The following is an 18430-nucleotide window of genomic DNA, read 5'->3' on the forward strand; positions in this document are numbered from 1 at the left end:
CTGTTTTACCCGATGAAAGAAAAGAAGAGACGGATCTACACGTTGAATCAATTCCATCATTAAAAGGAAGTAAAGTCTTCCGAAAAAGACACGCGCTTCTTGATTTAAGTCAAGAAGTTGTCGTCCAGACCAGCTGTAGGTTGACGAAAAATCTAGAAAAGTCATCACTAAAATCAGCAGGAAATCCACGGACCTCAGCATTAAACAGGGTCGCCAAGTGGTCAGATTTATCCTAACCATGAGAAGGATTTATCTCGTACAATGGGGGGGCACCATGCAAATTAGCTGGATAAGACTAATGAATCAGATCCCCAGAAAGGATAATCTCCTTAAAAGATCAAAAATCAGCTTTTAAGCCTGATATTACTCAATCCTTGAGATTGACCTTAAAGATTGAGAATTACAAACTCATGGAATTCAATGATATCTAAACTCGAGCTTGAACGAGAAAATATTTTGATCAAATTATAAACCGATTTGTTTTCTGAAAACCCATTTTCAATGCGTTCATTACCATTGAACGTAAAATCCTAGGAATTCACCTGGAATTCATTAGGTCACCTGAACTAAATCAGGTGTCAACCGTAAGAACGGTGGTTGCATAGTGGTCAAAGACAGGACCTTGTGCCAGACCGAAAAATTATAAGGGTGAGCTTTACTATTGCTCCTACCAAGGATAGTAATTGCGTCCGACACGTTATAGACCATAATTAAAAGCATGTCAGGGGACATTGCCTTAACAGTTGCTTGTTCAACGCTTTCCTTTACAACCGGACGGTAGTTTACCGAAAGGTAATATACGGGACAAGTAAACTGGACGTGTTGCTTTCCAAATACAAGGTTAGCAAGTGGGTGACACAAAACCATAAGTTTTGAGCTAAAATTTTCAAATCTGAAACCCACCAAACCCACAAAAATATTTTGCAAACACCGGTAAAGGGTTATCCCGGAAAACTTATCTAGGGTAAAAACTAGATTTAATTTTCAAAAGATCAAATATTTTCATAAAGATCCAACTTCCTTAATGGATCTAAATTTTTATAGTCATGTGGGACTGTAAACCATATCGTTACTACCATTGTTTATACCACCGTATAAAAATCACTGATGTACAAAGTGTGAAGAATAAAGAAGTGATTCTAGTATTTCAAGACGATATTGCTTGAGGACAAGCAACGCTCAAGTGTGGGAATATTTGATAATGCTAAAAACGAACATATATTTCATAGCATTATTCCTCAAGAAAGACAAGCTTTTAGTTGCAATTGTTCTATTTACAAGTGATATTCGTTTAAATAATAAAAGGTGAAGACAAAAGACAGATTCAACGAATTGAAGACGCAAACGACCAAAAAGCTCAAAAGTACAAAAGACAATCAAAGAGGTTCCAATTATTGATAAGAAACGTCTCGAAATTACAAGAGTACAAGATTCAAAACGCAAAGTACAAGATATTAAATTGTACGCAAGGACGTTCAAAAATCCGGAACCGGGACCAGAGTCAACTCTCAACGCTCGATGCAACGGACTAAAAATTACAAGTCAACTATTCACATAAATATAATATAATATTTAAATAATTCTTATAATTATTTATATATTATATAAATATTTAAAACCATCGGTAAACAAAGAGCCAAACTTGTGTGAGCTGTAAAAGCAAACTCCGCGACTCGCGGAGTTTGAAGGCAAAAAATGCCGCGAGTCGCGGAGCCCCAAACTCTGAAACTCCCTATAAAGCAAACCGAATTCTGATCATTTTTAACATTCCTAATCTATCTCTCTTTCAATATATACGTAAAAATATATATATAATTTATATTTTAATTTTAATTTTAATTTTAAATCCTAATAATAAGGGTATGTTAGCGAATATTGTAAGGGTGTAAGTCGAAATTCTGTCCGTGTAACGCTACGCTATTTTTAGTCATTGTAAGTTATGTTCAACCTTTTTAATTTAATGTCTCGTAGCTAAGTTATTATTATGCTTATTTGAGCCAAAGTAATCATGATGTTGGGCTAATTACTAAAATTGGGTAATTGGGCTTTGTACCATAATTGGGGTTTGGACAAAAGAACGACACTTGTGGAAATTAGACTATGGGCTATTAATGGGCCTTATATTTGTTTAACTAAATGATAGTTTGTTAATGTTAATATAAAGATTTACAATTGTGCGTCCCTATAAATTACCATATACACTCGATCGGACACGATGGGCGGGGTATTTATATGTACGAATAATCGTTCATTTAACCGGACACGGAAATGGATTAATAGCCACTAGAATAATTAAAACAGGGGTGAAATTATGTACAAGGACACTTGGTATAATTGATAACAAAATATTAAAACCTTGGATTACACTCAGTCGACATCCTGGTGTAATTATTAAACAAAGTATTAAAATCTTGTTACAGTTTAAGTCCCCAATTAGTTGGAATATTTAACTTCGGGTATAAGGATAATTTGACGAGGATACTCGCACTTTATATTTATGACTGATGGACTGTTATGGACAAAAACCAGACGGACATATTAAATAATCCAGGACAAAGGACAATTAACCCATGGGAATAAACTAAAATCAACACGTCAAACATCATGATTACGGAAGTTTAAATAAGCATAATTCTTTTATTTCATATTTAATTTCCTTTATTTTATATTTAATTGCACTTCTAATTATAGCACTTTTATTTGTTGTTATTATATTTAATTGCACTTTTAATTATCGTACTTTTTAATTATCGCAAGTTTATTTTATCGCACTTTTATTATTTGCAATTTCATTATCGTTATTTACTTTACGCTTTAAATTAAGTCTTGTATTTATTATTTTACTTTTGGTTTTAACTGCGACTAAAGTTTTAAAATCGACAAACCGGTCATTAAACGGTGAAAACCCCCCTTTATAATAATAATATTACTTATATATATATATTTGTATTTATATAAAAGTAAACTAATATAGCGTTAAGCTTTGTTTAAAGATTTTCCTGTGGAACGAACCGGACTTACTAAAAACTACACTACTGTACGATTAGGTACACTGCCTATAAGTGTTGTAGCAAGGTTTAAGTATATCCATTCTCTAAATAAATAAATATCTTGTGTAAAATTGTATTATATTTAATAGTATTTCTTGCTAAAATTAATATCTATTTTATATACACCTCGCATGACATCAACATCTGAGTGTATGAGCTCTAGTGGTGTCTTGGACTGATGCTCTGACTCCTTGAATGGCAATTGGTGAGCTTTGCCAAATTGACATCCAGCACATATTGTATCTGTTCGGATATCAATTTGAGGAAGGCCATTTACTATGTGTTTCACCATCATCTCCTTTAACTTGTTGTAGCCCACATGCCCAAGATGTTCATGCCAAAGATCAGCCGTTTCATTCTTTCGAGTCTTATCGACATATGCCGTTTCAGCAGATAGTACATAGACCGACTCTATTCTTCTTCCTTGCATAATTGGATTGCCAACCACCTTCACTCTCTTGAATACGGACACATCTTCTGGTCCAAAGAGCACATAATTCCCTTCTGCTGTCAATTGTGGTACTGATAGTAAATTCTTCTTTAGGCCAGGGACAAGATACACCTTCTCGAGTTGGAGCTTATGAGAGCCGCCTTCATTTGGAATTATTGTCTTTCCAATGTGAGAAATAGACAACCTTGAATTGTTGGCTGTAAACACGACTCTCTTTCCTTTGTAATCCTCCATTTCTTGCAGCTTTCCCATCGTTGGTCATATGATTTGAGCACCCAGAATCGATGATCCAATCATCTTTGTAGTTTATTTTTGACTTTAAGGTTGTTGCAAGAGCTTGATCATCCATGTCAGCTTCAACGGAGAGTCCTGCTTCTGCATCCCATGTTTCCTCATTAATGGTTGCTTCGAATGTGACCTCTTTCTTCTCATCTCTTACGGTGGCCACATTTCCTTCAAAAGTTCGCCTTCTGGGGAATCTACAATCTCGAGCAAAATGACCCTTCTTGCCACAATTGAAGCATTCACCATTCTTTCTCTTATCATTTTCCCCGTATTGTTGGCGATGATCTCTTCTTCCTTGTTGAGCTCCCCCTGAAGCGTTGCCTTTTGATTTTGGGTGACCCTTCCACCCATATGTCTTACTTTCTTTCATCGCCTCTTGTTTTCGAGATGTTGCTTTCTTCTTATTTGTGAAGAGTGCATCTTCTCTGTCTTTTATGGTTACTTCATTCATCTGCTTGGCTAATGCCTCTTGATTAGCCAATAAATTCTCCAGCTCTATTAATGATGGTTGAGTAGGCCATCCTCTTACAGCGGCTATAAATCCATTATACTCGGATCTTAAGCCATGGATGATAATTCTCTTCATCCTTGCATCACTCACTTTCTCTTCAGGAGCAAGTTGAGATATCTCACGACAAATAGATTTCACCTTGGTGAAATACTGAGAAATAGATAGACTTCCTTGTGAGATACCTGCGAGCTCATTTTCCAAGAGCTGGAGGCGTGCTTCATTCTTCTTTGAAAATAATTTTTCAAAATTTTCCCAAGCTCCCTTTGGTGTTTTCTCGTCACGGATGTGCTCCAATAGATCCTCCTCGATTGTAGTCTTCAATATAAATAAAGCCTTCCCGGCCTTGATGTTCCATTTTCTTAAGGCTTCAGCATTTTCTTTCGGTGGAGGCGTTGTGTCACTGCCAGCAACTATTTCCTATAAATCATGTCCTTGTAGGTAGGATTCTATACAAGTCCGCCAATAACCATAGTTGTGGTTATTGAGACTCTTGATTCCACTGCTCGTACTTGCAAGATCTGCCATCATGATGTCCAACGTCCAATAAGCTTGGTCCCTGACCGATGAGCTTTCACAGTTCCTAACTATGCTCCGACAGAATCTCCCTTAGAGCCTTGGTGAAAACAAGTCGATGTAAATGTCCAACGTTTACCGATTTCCTCCACTAGAAATGGTCCCGAACGACCCGCTCTGATACCAATTGTTGGAAGCTTCGACGAGCCCAACACACTCACTATAGAGGATCTAGACTATACAAGACTCACTACACCAACACTTTGGCGTTGTTTAGCCTTTAATTTTATAAATCCTTAGTGCACAATGTACTTAGGCGACAGTGTCGACCATATATCTTTAGGCGGTATAACCGACCATGTAGTACTTAGGCGGCAGAGCCGACCATATAATAAGAACAACAAAAGTGTACTAAGAACTTAAACACAAACTAAGGCTTGATCGGGAAACTTAACAAAAACACTTATATTAAATTACAATTACAATATTACTTACAAGCTTTCTCTTCTCTACTTTCGCTAACTCACACTCTTCTTCTCTTCTTCACAACTCACTTCTTATTTCACTCTTACTCACAACTCTCACAACTTACTTCACACTCTACAAATGAAATCCTCACCCTTATTTATACTACTCCATGGAAGTTTCTAGAAACTAGATATTTCCATGGATATATATAAATATCTAGATATTTTTATACATATAAATATCTAGATATTTCTTACACATATAAATATCTAGATTTTTCTTTACATTTTAATATCTAGATATTTTTCATATACATATTAATATCTAGATATTTTACCCATATACACATACTAATTCCATATTATTCTAAATTTGCATTGTATTTTAACACGTTTCCGACGAAAATTGTTGTGGTAGGTTCGTAGAAGAAAATTGCAAAATATGGAGATGGTGGTGATTGCAACTTCACAGTATGCTAAAAATGGAGAATTAAAATTGAAAGTTGAATAATTGATAGATTGAAAGTTTATTTAATTATTTATTATTAAGCGATAAAAGTTTTTTATAAATTACATATATATATATATATATATATATATATATATATATATATATATATATATATATATATATAATTAAATACTTAATTCTTTTTCTAGATCTCATTCTAAAATAGTTCTTTAATCCTTAGTTAAAAATTATATATACTTATTTATTTAAAATCTTAAAAAAAATATGAAAGATTCTGGGTTGAGCATATCTTCGGTTTCTAACAAAATTAAACGACCATTAAAGAGGAAATAAAAAAGAACTGTTTTGAAACTAGCGGATGACATGATTAAGGAGGCCGAGGCTACTAAGCAAGAAAGGATACGATCGATGTCAGAATGAAATGGGTACATGAGACAATTGAAGGATCAACGGGAACTTATGTTCAGGGAGGAAGAAACGGATGATGAGGAGGTAGAGGAAATTGGGGTTAGCACTATAAACATGTCGATGGAGAGAGGATGATAGTCGAAGATTTGTGCATGTGTTTTTATAGATCTTTACAATGTTGCACAAATTCAGACGTAAAACATTCGAGTCCCCTACATACTACACAACTTCCTTATGATCCATATTCAGCTTTGACTCCTTACCCAGAACATCTAAGTATGCCAGAGTCTATTCCAATTCCACAACCCGTAGATCCCAACCTACCATTTCACCACCTATTTCAGTAGTCCCGATTAGTATTTTCAACGATAAAGTTATAAATAAGAAACCATCGGGTATAGATTGGGACCTTTCAGATAAAGAACACGATGAGGAGTTCCATCTGATATAATGGGCCTCTTCGGATGATGAATATGAAGATTCTTATCCAAATTTTGAGGTGGACACGTCGCTAGAAACCACTAGGTTAGTTGAGAGTGATAAAATTTTGAGGATAGATTCTCTGGTTGTTGAAAATCCTACTCATTTAGATCCACTTTCAGAGATTTTACAAGATTTTCCCGAGTTACATCATTACTCTTTTGGTAATGTGGATAAGATTATGGTGAATGAACAAGAGGGTTTGTTATCTGCTTTGATGAATAATGGTTATGAGCCTACGACTGAGGACTAGGTGAATTAAGGATTCTAAGACCCTCAGTTATATTGTAGCTGAAGCATCTATGAACTTGGTATGGTTGGAGTTCCTGACAGGCATCTAATGCGGTATTAAGACATGGAACTTAGGAATTGAGACAAGAATGACTTAGTATGCCCGTTAACTGTTCCCAAGAGACCTCTTAGGGAATGTTATAACTTATCTAGTTGTATCTAAATGTATGATCTAATCCTCTTGCATGTTCTTGTTTGATTGCCTTAGGATTGTTCTTACTAAACATTGCATACACCTTGTAGGTTCTTATCTATTTTACTATCAATCTAAAGCTGTAATGATGTATAATGATCAGGATAACATGATTCTTTATAGTATAATGAAAGGTTTATTAGTTACCTTAAACGTTTTGTTAACTTAACCCATCACGCTCCTCCTGTTTGTGATTGTGGTTACTCAACACGACATATTGTTACTATGTCGCTCGACAGATAACTAGGGTTAGGATTAGAACATAACCTCTAACAGTATCTAGTGCTTTACCAAGGATAACCTTCGAGGTTCAGTCACCCTCTGATAGTGCAACCTTAGTGACATATATTCCTTTGCTAAAAGAGAACTCCGAGAGGTCAAAGACCGATAGGTTTGTACAATTTGCTCATCCGATCAGAACCATTTTATCTTAGTAAAGGGTTTCTCTTTAACATAACTACCTTTTCCCAATCTAAGAGGATATCATGGTCAGCATTTCCAAACTCTAAATATCTTCCCACATTTTACTTTTTCGCAACTAGAATCATAATTTAAAAACCAAACTACTATCTTTCTGTCCAGTAATTTAATAAAAGACAACTATACCCTTTTCTTTCAATTCGTTACACCATTTAAGAACACAACCTACCTTATGAAGTTAAAAGAGATTTAGATACCCGCTCTTAAAAACCAGTTAGACTACCACTGCTGAGACTCATTTGGTCAACCTCGTTACGCGACATATAAAATCGACTTTTCAGGCGATATCAGTATGCCTTTAGTATTTAAGTGTATTCGTTTTATATGTTTTACATTTTTGAACAATGAAAATTCTAAAAAATATATATTCCATCAAATAGTAATTAAATTGGTGCATTACATGTTATAACTACTAGGCTTTTTTATCTTTCAAATATAATATAAGCCTTAGAATATTAAATATGTTTTATTAAGAAATTTTTTATTGATATTTATATAGCACATTGTTACGTAAGAATCACATACTATACATAAAATTTGAGCTCGGCTGTTTCGGTGAGTTAAATGTGATGTTGTTGGCATAATAGTTATCGTCGTACAAAACTATATGGTTGTCATTAAAATATCTCTTATTGTGCTTAACAACAAAAACAAAAACAAAAAAAATCTAGTTAAACTTACCAAATTCGCATAATTTATTTATTTACATTATTTAACAATTTAAATCCAAATAATTTACGTGTTCAAATTATTAGCACAAAAAACAATAATTATTATATAAAAGTAAAAAAATAATTGTTATGTACAACTCATATATGCTCATTAACAACATTTAATAGCTTATCGTTAGAAAAAAATAAAAGTTGAAACTGCAAATTAATTAATATGTAAACCCCTTTTTATAATTAAATACACAAGGAGAAAAAAATAGAAAAACAATCTATCTAACTATTATACAATTTTGGGCCAATGACATTAAAAGTTGACTTACATATCCATTTTACAATTTTGGATCAATAGCATTAAAAGTTAACTTATGTGTTTTTGAAGTAGAATATAAATAAACAGGGACACCTCATTTTTTTAATACATCACACGTGTACATGCAATTATTATTAATATAAAAGTAATTTAAAAACTAACTAAAACCACTAACTATAAAACGAAATAGGATAACATTGTTGTAATTTAGTTGTATTTAACAACTATTATGGCCTAAACTTCTACCAAATATTTCTAGTATTATATAAGATCAAAAGTGAGAGTATATATATTAGGAAGTAAATTGAAGAATAGGTATAATTTTCGTGCTTGATCTATCATGTATTTATACTACTAAAATTGCCATCCATTTATGACTTTCTATACTTATATATATTATTATAACATGCATTCCATTTATGACTTTCTATACATATTACATATATTATTATAACACTCCCCCTTAGATGACAATTTTATTAGAGAGCAACTAGTACTGCCTCGTTAAAAATCTTGCTAAAGAAAACTCAGTGGAGAAAAAACTTTAGCTAAGGGAAAAAGAGTGCAGCATAGAGTTAAATCCCCCTCAAGTAGACATCGCTTCAGTTGTTACATCTTTTGAACATGTCTCATGCCAATGTTATGAACGTGTGTTCTGAAAATAGCAGTTGGAAGTGATTTGGTGAAAAGATCAGCAGAGTTTTTGCTGGATTGAACATATCTCATTTCAATCTGGTTGTTCTTAATGAGATCTTGAGTGTATGAGAAGAATCTAGGAGGTATGTGTTTTGTTCGGTCACTTTTGATATACCCTTCTTTCATCTGTGCTATGCAAGCTGCATTATCTTCATAGATAGTTGTTGGACTTTTATCGCATTCTAGTCCACAAGAATCAGTAATGAGTTGTGTCATTGATCTTAACCAAAAACATTCCAGAGTAGCTTCATGTAATGCAATCACTTCGGCATGATTTGATGATGTTGCAACAAGTGTTTGTTTTTTAGAACGCCATGATATTGCGGTACCTCCATTTAGGAATACATATCCATTTTGAGATTTAGCTTTATGTGAATCAGATAAATAACCTGCATCTGCATAATCAACCAAATCTTGTTTTGATTCGTTAGAATAAAATAATCCTAAATCAGTAGTTCCTCGAAGGTATCGAAATATGTGTTTGATCCCATTCCAGTGTCTTTTGGTAGGAACTGAGCTGAACCTTGCCAACAAATTAACTGCAAAAGAAATGTCAGGTCTTGTACAATTTGTAAGATACATAAGAGCTCCAATTGCGCTAAGATATGGTACTTCTGGTCCCAGGATATCTTCATGATCTTCACAGGGACGAAATAGATCAGTGTCAACATTAAGTGATCTAACAACCATAGGAGTACTTAATGGTTTTGCCTTGTCTATATTGAAACGTTTTAAAATCTTTTCCGTATAAGTTGTTTGATGTACAAGTAGACCATTAGGCATATGCTCAATCTGCAAACCAAGGCAATGCTTGGTTTTTCCGAGATCTTTCATTTCAAATTCTTTCTTTAGAAGTTGAATGGCTTCATGGATCTCTTTATTTGCACCTATGATGTTAAGATCATCGACATAAACGACTATGATCACATATCCGGATGTTGTCTTCTTAATGAATACACATGGGCAAATAAGATTATTGGTATACCCTTTGCTTATCAAGTAATCACTTAATCGTTTATACCACATGCGACCTAATTGTTTCAACCCATATAAAGACCTTTGTAACTTGATTGAGTACATTTCTTTGGGTTTTGCATTTGTTGCTTCTGATACCTTAAATCCTTCAGGTATCTTCATATATATATATATATATATATCACTATCAAGTGATACATATAAATAAGCAGTCACAACATCCATGAGATGCATTTCTAAATTTTTAGAAACTGCCAGGCTGATTAAGTATCTAAAAGTAATTGCATCCATAACAGGAGAATAAGTTTCCTCATAATCAATTCCTGGTCTTTGAGAAAAACCTTGAGCTACAAGTCTAGCTTTATATCTTGTAACTTCATTTTTCTAATTTCTTTTTCGCACAAAAACCCATCTATATCCCACAGGTTTCACATCTTTAGGTGTGAGAATAATAGATCCGAAAACTTTTATTTTATTGAGCGATTCAAATTCAACTCGTATTGCTCCTTTCCAATGATCCCAATCATGTCTATTTTGACATTCCATGATAGAGTTTGGTTCTGGATCATCATCATCATCATTCATGACGTCATATGCAACATTATATGAAAATATCTCATCAAGATTTTTCATTTCATTTCGGTTCCATAATATTTTTGAATGTGCATAATTGATTGAAAATTCCGTATTGACATCATCAATCTCCTCTGCAGAAGGAGTATTGATTTGTGGTTCTTCTTGAACACTTTCTTTTACCTCATTATCAGCTGATTTTCTTTTTCGAGGATTTTTATCTTTGGAACCAATTGGTCTCCCACGTTTTTGGCGTGGTAAAGACTCAAGAGTGACATTATTGCCAGCTTTTGGAATTTCAATTCGAGCTGGAGCATTTGCTGCTGGTATATATGATTTAGTCACTCTTTTCGTATCTGTAAATGCATCGGGTAATTTATTCACAAGTTCTTGCATATGCATTATTTTTTAAACTTCGGTCTCGCATTCTTTTGTGCGAGGATCAAGATACATTAATTGAGGTTCACACCATGAAACATCATTTTCTTTATTTGTTATTTCTCCCCCTAATCTAGGGAACAATGTTTCATTAAAGTGACAATCAGCAAAATGTGATGTAAAAACATCACCCGTCATGGGTTCAATATATCTTATGATTGAAGATGTTTCATATCCAACATATATTCCCATCCTTCTTTGAGGACCCATTTTAGTGCGTTGTGGTGGTGCGATAGGAACATAAACCGCACAACCAAATGTTCTAAGGTGGGAAATATTTGGCTGATGGCCAAAAGCAAGTTGCAAGGGAGAATATGTATGACTTGCACTTGGTCTAATGCGAATTAATGATGCAGCATGTAAAATTGCATGACCCCATACAGATACTGGGAGTTTTGTTCTCATTATCAATGGTCTAGCTATTAACTGCAATCATTTAATTTGTGATTCGGCTAAACCATTTTGTGTATGCACATGAGCAACAGGATGTTCAACAACAATCCCAATAGACATGCAAAAATCATTAAATGCTTGAGATGTAAACTCACCAGCATTATCCAATCTCACCCTTTTAATAGTATAATCAGGGAAATGTGCTCTCAATTTAATAATTTGAGCAAGAAATTTTGCAAATGCCATGTTTCGACTTGATAATAGATAAACATGAGACCATCTACTAGATGCGTCTATTAGGACCATGAAATATCTAAATGGTCCACATGATGGATGAATTGGTCCACATATATCACCTTGAATTCTCTCAAGAAACATTGGTGATTCTTTTTCAACCTTAAGAGGTGATGGTCTTATTATCAATTTTCCAAGTGAGCATGATGTACATGGGATAATTGCATCATGAGGGATCTTTTAATCCGTCAATGGATGTCCATGTGTATTTTGAATTATTCTTTTCATCATTATTGATCCTGGGTGGCCTAATCTTTCATGCCACAGATTGATCATTACAGGATCACATGCCTTTTCATTAACTACCATGTGTGTTTCTGGTACATTTATATATGTATAATGTAAACCAGAACTAAGTCTTGGTAGTTTTTCAATCACATGCTTCTTGTCAGTGATACTTAAATATTTATCATTTTCTGTAGTCACTGACTGATAATCATATCTATTTTGGTATATGTCAGAGAAGCTTAACAAATTTCTCTTTGACATGGGAGAAAATAAGGCATTTTTTATCAGAAAATTTGTACCGTTTGGTAACATGAATTTTGCTTTTTCCATTCCTTTTATTAAATTCGCAGGACCTGATATAGTATGTACTGTTCCTTCTGTTGCTTTAAAATCAGTGAAATATTTTTTAGATTTGAGTATAGTGTGTGTGGTACCACTATCTGCAATACAAAGATCCCCACCATTTGACTGATTTTGCACTCCATTAGTGTACATCATGAACTTCAAAATATGAGAAACAAATAATGAGTACATAATTCATCAATATATTACATTCAAAAATATGTTATAATGAAAATACATAATAAGGAAACATATAGTAAAGTAGATATGGTATAGATCGTAAATCTACATCCATTTATTTGATATGGACATATAATAGGAAATTTATTCATTAAAGTAGTCACTTGTTGGCTTAGTGATTTTTGTATCAAGGTCATCTACAAGGTTTGCCTCTTTTCCTTTTCCTTTTAGGGATTCCTGATATTGATTAACAGAATATTGATTTGTTCGATAGTTTTTAGACCAATGTCCAATTTTACCACATCGATAACAAGAATCTTCAATATTCTTTGAAGAGCTTCCTTCAACATTATGATTTGTCGGATTGTATGGTGGTTGAAATTTATAACTTTGTGGATTATTATTTCTTTGTCCACGACCACGACCACCGTAACCATTACGACCACGACCACCACCACGACCATTACCATAAGGGTGATTTCGAACATAGTTATGATTTTTATTATTGTTATGGTAATTTCCATGATGATGGTTTTGGCCAATATGACCACGACCTCGCCCACGTCCTCGTCCAGGTGCATTTCTTTTTTTATTGTTATTGTTAATAGCATTAGCTTCAGGGAATGCTAGCGCACCCGTAGGACGAGATTCTTGATTCTTCATCAGTAATTCTTTATTCACTTCTGCAACTAAGAGATAAGTTTGAAGTTTGGAAAAAGTTTTGTAATTCTGCAATCTTAAATTTTCTTGTATAGTAATGTTTGCAGAATGCATTATGGAGAAAGTTTTTTCCATCATATCAGCATCACTTATTTCTTGACCACGGAATTGAAGCTTTGAACGGATCTTGAACATGGCCGAGCTGTATTCACTTACCTTTTTAAAGTCTTGGAACCTTAGATTTCTCCATTCTTCCCTCGCAGCTGGGAGTAATATTTCCTTTTGATTATCGAATCTATTCTTGATACTTTCTCATAAAATATGTGGATCTTTGATAGTGAGATACATATGTTTTAAGGTGATATCAATATGTTTGAGAATAAAAGCAATTGATTTTAATTTATCTTGATCAGAACAAGTATTGTTTTCTTTTAAAGTTTCTAGAATATCCAATGATCCAAGATTTATTTCTACATCCATGACCCATGATGTGTAGTTTGTTCCCGATACGTCTAGGACATCAAACTCAAGCTTTGATAAGTTTGACATTTTCTATTTTCAGAAAGATGAACAACATAAATTATAATCATAATCAATTTCTAATCATAGACAAATAATAAAATGTAATTAGAATTATTTTAAATTCATAAGTAGCAAACAACAGAATAATGGCATGATTACAAATGATAAAATCACAAGAGCAGGATAGAATATAGGTTCACCACGTGGTATATTAGTAACAATGATGATAGTTAGTATGACCAATAGAATAGGCAAAATCATCCTTGTGTGAATCATCTTTACAAAAAAAAAAAAAATTTGATGGTGGTAATCTGAGAAAATGAAGATTGATTTGTGAAAATGTGAAAACGGAAATGTTTATTTTATATTTGAAAAATATAGTCGTTGTAACGTCGTCAGTTGACGTTAACAACCGTTATGTATATATGACCGTTGTAACATCTTTAGTTGACGTTAACGACCGTTATGTACTCGTTGTATTAATAATAATTTTTAATAAAAGAATTTTATTAGTACAAATACGATTACTATAAATATATTTAGTATAAATACGTTTAGTATAAATATGAAAATTAAGAGAATAAACATATTATGCATAAATAATAAATTTTAAGAATAAATATTAGTATGCATGAAATAAATAATGATTAATTGCATAAGTAATCATAAATGTTAGATAACATAAATATAAATGTTAGTGAAGTTAATAAGAGTTAGATTACAGAAATATAATTCAGGCGGTATAACCGACCATATATAACTTAAAGAACATAAATATAAATGTTAGTGAAGTTAATAAAAGTTAGATTACATAAATATAATTCAGGCGGTATAACCGACCATATATAACTTAAATAACATAAATATAAATGTTAGTGAAGTTAATAAAAGTTAGATTACATAAATATAATTCAGGCGGTATAACCGACCATATATAACTTAAAGAACATAAATATAAATGTTAGTGAAGTTAATAAAAGTTAGATAATTTCTTACCTTGATTAGTGACGTGTGTTTGCTTAGATAAACCTTGATTATACGGAGCACTTCGTGCTGATAACGTGTTGTAATTTAGTTGTATTTAACAACTATTATGGCCTAAACTTCTACCAAATATTTCTAGTATTATATAAGATCAAAAGTGAGAGTATATATATTAGGAAGTAAATTGAAGAATAGGTACAATTTTCATGCTTGATTTATCATGTATTTATACTACTAAAATTGCCATCCATTTATGACTTTCTATACTTATATATATTATTATAACATGCATTCCATTTATGACTTTCTATACATATTACATATATTATTATAACAAACATCAATTTTTCAAACAAAACAAAACAACCTTAAAATTTTGCCCGGCCCGCTTCGCTGGACCAAAGGGCATTGCTACTGGCAGAATGATTATCATTGTACTAAACTATATGTTTCTCGTTAAAATATCCCTTATTGTGTCTAATAACATAAAAATACTTAACAAAAAAAAACCTAGTAAAACTTACCAATTTCGCGTATTTTTTTTCTCCACAATTTAACAAATCAAATCCAAATAATTCAGTTGTTCAAATTGTTAGCACATAAAATTATTATTAAACAATAGTAAATAATAATGCATTTCAAAAAAAAAGTAAATAATTATTGTAATGTACAACTCATATATGCTCATTAACAACTTTGAACAGGTTATCGTTAAAACTACAAATTAATTAATATGTAATTAAATACAAAAGGAAAAAAATAATAAAAAGATCTCACCATTTTATAATTTTGGACCAATGGCATTAAAAGTTGACTTACATATCCATATTATAATTTTGAACAAATGGCATTAAAAGTATTTTTTCATAATTTAACAAATTAAATCCCTTGTTCAAATTATTAGCACAAAAGAATATTTACTATAAAAAATTAAAAAATAATTGTTACATACAACTCACATATGGTCATTAACAACATTTAATATTTTATCGTTAGAAAAAATTAAAATTTGAAACTATACAATATTTAATATGTTTTTTGTAATTAAATACACAAGAAAAATAAATTAAAAAAAATCTAACTATTTTATAATTTTGGGCCAAAGGCATTATAAGTTGACTTACATATCTATTTTACAATTTTAGACCAATAGCATTAAAAGTTGACTTATGTGTTTTTTAAGTAGAAATATAAATAACTAAGGACACCTCACTTTTTCAGTACATCATAGGTGTACATGCAATTATTATTAGTATAAAACCAATTAAAAAACAAACTAAAACCACTAACTATAAAATGAAATAGAATAGCATCAATTTTTCAAACAAAACTACAAAACAACCTTGAAATTGTGCTGGCCCGCTTTGCTGGACCTAACGGCGTTGCTGCTGGCAGGATGGTTATCATTGTACAAAATTAAATATGTTTCTTGTTAAAATATCTCTTATTGTGTTTAACAACATAAAAATAATTAACAAATAAACATCGTTAAACTTACCAATTTCACATAATTTATTTTTTCATAATTTAATAAATTAAATCCAAAAAATTTAGGTGTTCAAATTGTTAGCACAAAAAATACTATTAAACAAAAGTAAATAATAATTGTTAGGTACAATACAACTCATATATGCTCATTAACAACTTTTAATAGGTTATTCTTAGAAAATTTAAAATTTAGAACTACAAATTAATTAATATGTAATTAAATACAAAAGGAAAGAAAAAAAAAATCTCACTATTTTACAATTTTGGATTAATGGCATTAAAAGCTGACTTACATATCCATTTTACAATTTTAAAAACCACTGGCATTAAAAGTGACTTATGTGTTTTAGAAGTAGAAATATAAATAATTAAGGACACCTTATTTTTGCATACATCACATGTGTACAAGCAATTATTTACTAGTGTAAAATCAATTAAAAAACTAATTAAAACCACTAACTATAAAACGATATAGGATAGCATCAATTTCAAACAAAACTACAAAACTACAAAACAACCTTAAGCTGTTATTATTATGTATAATGTGTAATCTAACGAAGCCTTTAGAGTTGTCGTTTACACGTTTTAATGTGTTATCAAATTTGATAACCGTAATTTTAAAGCGTGATTAAAAGTATTAAATATATTAAATTACAAGATTTAAGAGTCATGCGTTGCACGACAACTCTAAAAAATAGCATTCGAATTGAGACTGATTAGCTTAGGTGTATGATACAATTACGATGAAGAAACACTTCAATATTGATAACATTTGTACTGGAAGTAAATGTTGGAAAATTCTTTCACTAATTCCCAACACACGACCAATGAAAGACAGTAAAGATTAAGAACAATCTACTACACTAGAATTTAACATGAATTTAACATGGAAACTCCAAAACAGGAGAAAAACCGCAGGCACCCAAAGAGAGAAATTCGTTGTATCACATGCTGTGACAGTGACATAGACGACTCTCTTAAGCCAACTACACTCTCCAAAATATTTAACTAATACATCTCTCAAAATGAGTAAGAAAGAAAGAAAGAAATAATCAATTAATTAAAGTGTATTATTTGGTACAAGTTTAAATGAAGACTTAGCCCTACTTTTATAATCAAACAAGTCTTCTCCAACTTCTTCCTCTCACCTACGTGGGATAACATCTATTCATCAATGTGACATTTAAGCAACCATATCAATTCTTCTAAGCAAAATTATAACCAACAGTAAATGTATTGAAACTATTAGTATCATAAATGTTAATGAATACAATTACAGTGTAACAATCAATTGTTCATTGTCATAGAAAAGATTTAAAGAAAGTACAATACAAAATTTGATGAATGAAAACAAAAAAAAGGCATTAATTCGTTAAATCTTTTTCTTTTATTCTAAAGTAATGCAGAAATATAAATAAAAGTTACAATGACCTAAAGAAAATTCAAATCAAATTTATTGTAGTAATTCATACATAAAAAATGACAAAGATGTCACGTTGATGTTTTAAGTTGTAGTAGTGGAACACATACAAAGATATAGATATCGCATTGGGCCATTTGGGTACCCCTATTTTGACGGGTGATTCCTTCATTATTGCGACAAAGTTCTTGTATATAACAGACATCGAGTAGGGGTGGTGCGGTTGTGTCGACAGTAGAAGAAGTGACGGTTAAAGATGGGGCTTCGAAAGGTATTATGGAAGCAGTTTCGGGTCAAGACAATGATGTGGTTGTTGTTGAATCGACCGAGGCGAGTTCGGGTAGGATTGAGGTGAATGATGAGACTACATGTTTAACTGATACATGTGCTGTTGAGAGGCCTAATGTGACTCAAGGAGTGGAGTGTTCAGGTAATGTTTTGGTGGGTTCAAAAGGAAAGGATGTTAATGTTCATCCCGGGTCAAAGAATAAGATATCAAGTAAGGTTGGAAAAAGCATGTCGTTTTGTCTGCATGATTCGGATGATGATGTTGAGTTTGGCGATACGGTTCAAAAACATTTCCAAGATGCTTCTAATGGTAGCGAAGATGAAGATGGTGAGTTGGGTCCTCTCGTTGTTTATAAGGGTGGATCTT

General features: G+C 32.2%; 1 protein-coding gene across 1 annotated transcript in view; it reads right to left on the reverse strand.

The window, feature by feature from the left end:
- The window catches only part of LOC139889983 (uncharacterized), a 56796-nt gene extending 38849 nt beyond the window's left edge, over nt 1-17947 (reverse strand). Inside the window, exon 1 of the mRNA XM_071872893.1 lies at nt 17828-17947. Within this exon, the coding sequence (XP_071728994.1) occupies nt 17828-17947 (120 nt within the window). The remainder of the gene's footprint in view (nt 1-17827) is intronic.
- Nucleotides 17948-18430: the final 483 nt, after the last annotated feature.

This window comes from Rutidosis leptorrhynchoides, chromosome 2, assembly GCF_046630445.1.
Source record: "Rutidosis leptorrhynchoides isolate AG116_Rl617_1_P2 chromosome 2, CSIRO_AGI_Rlap_v1, whole genome shotgun sequence".
Classification (NCBI taxonomy): Eukaryota; Viridiplantae; Streptophyta; class Magnoliopsida; order Asterales; family Asteraceae; genus Rutidosis; species Rutidosis leptorrhynchoides.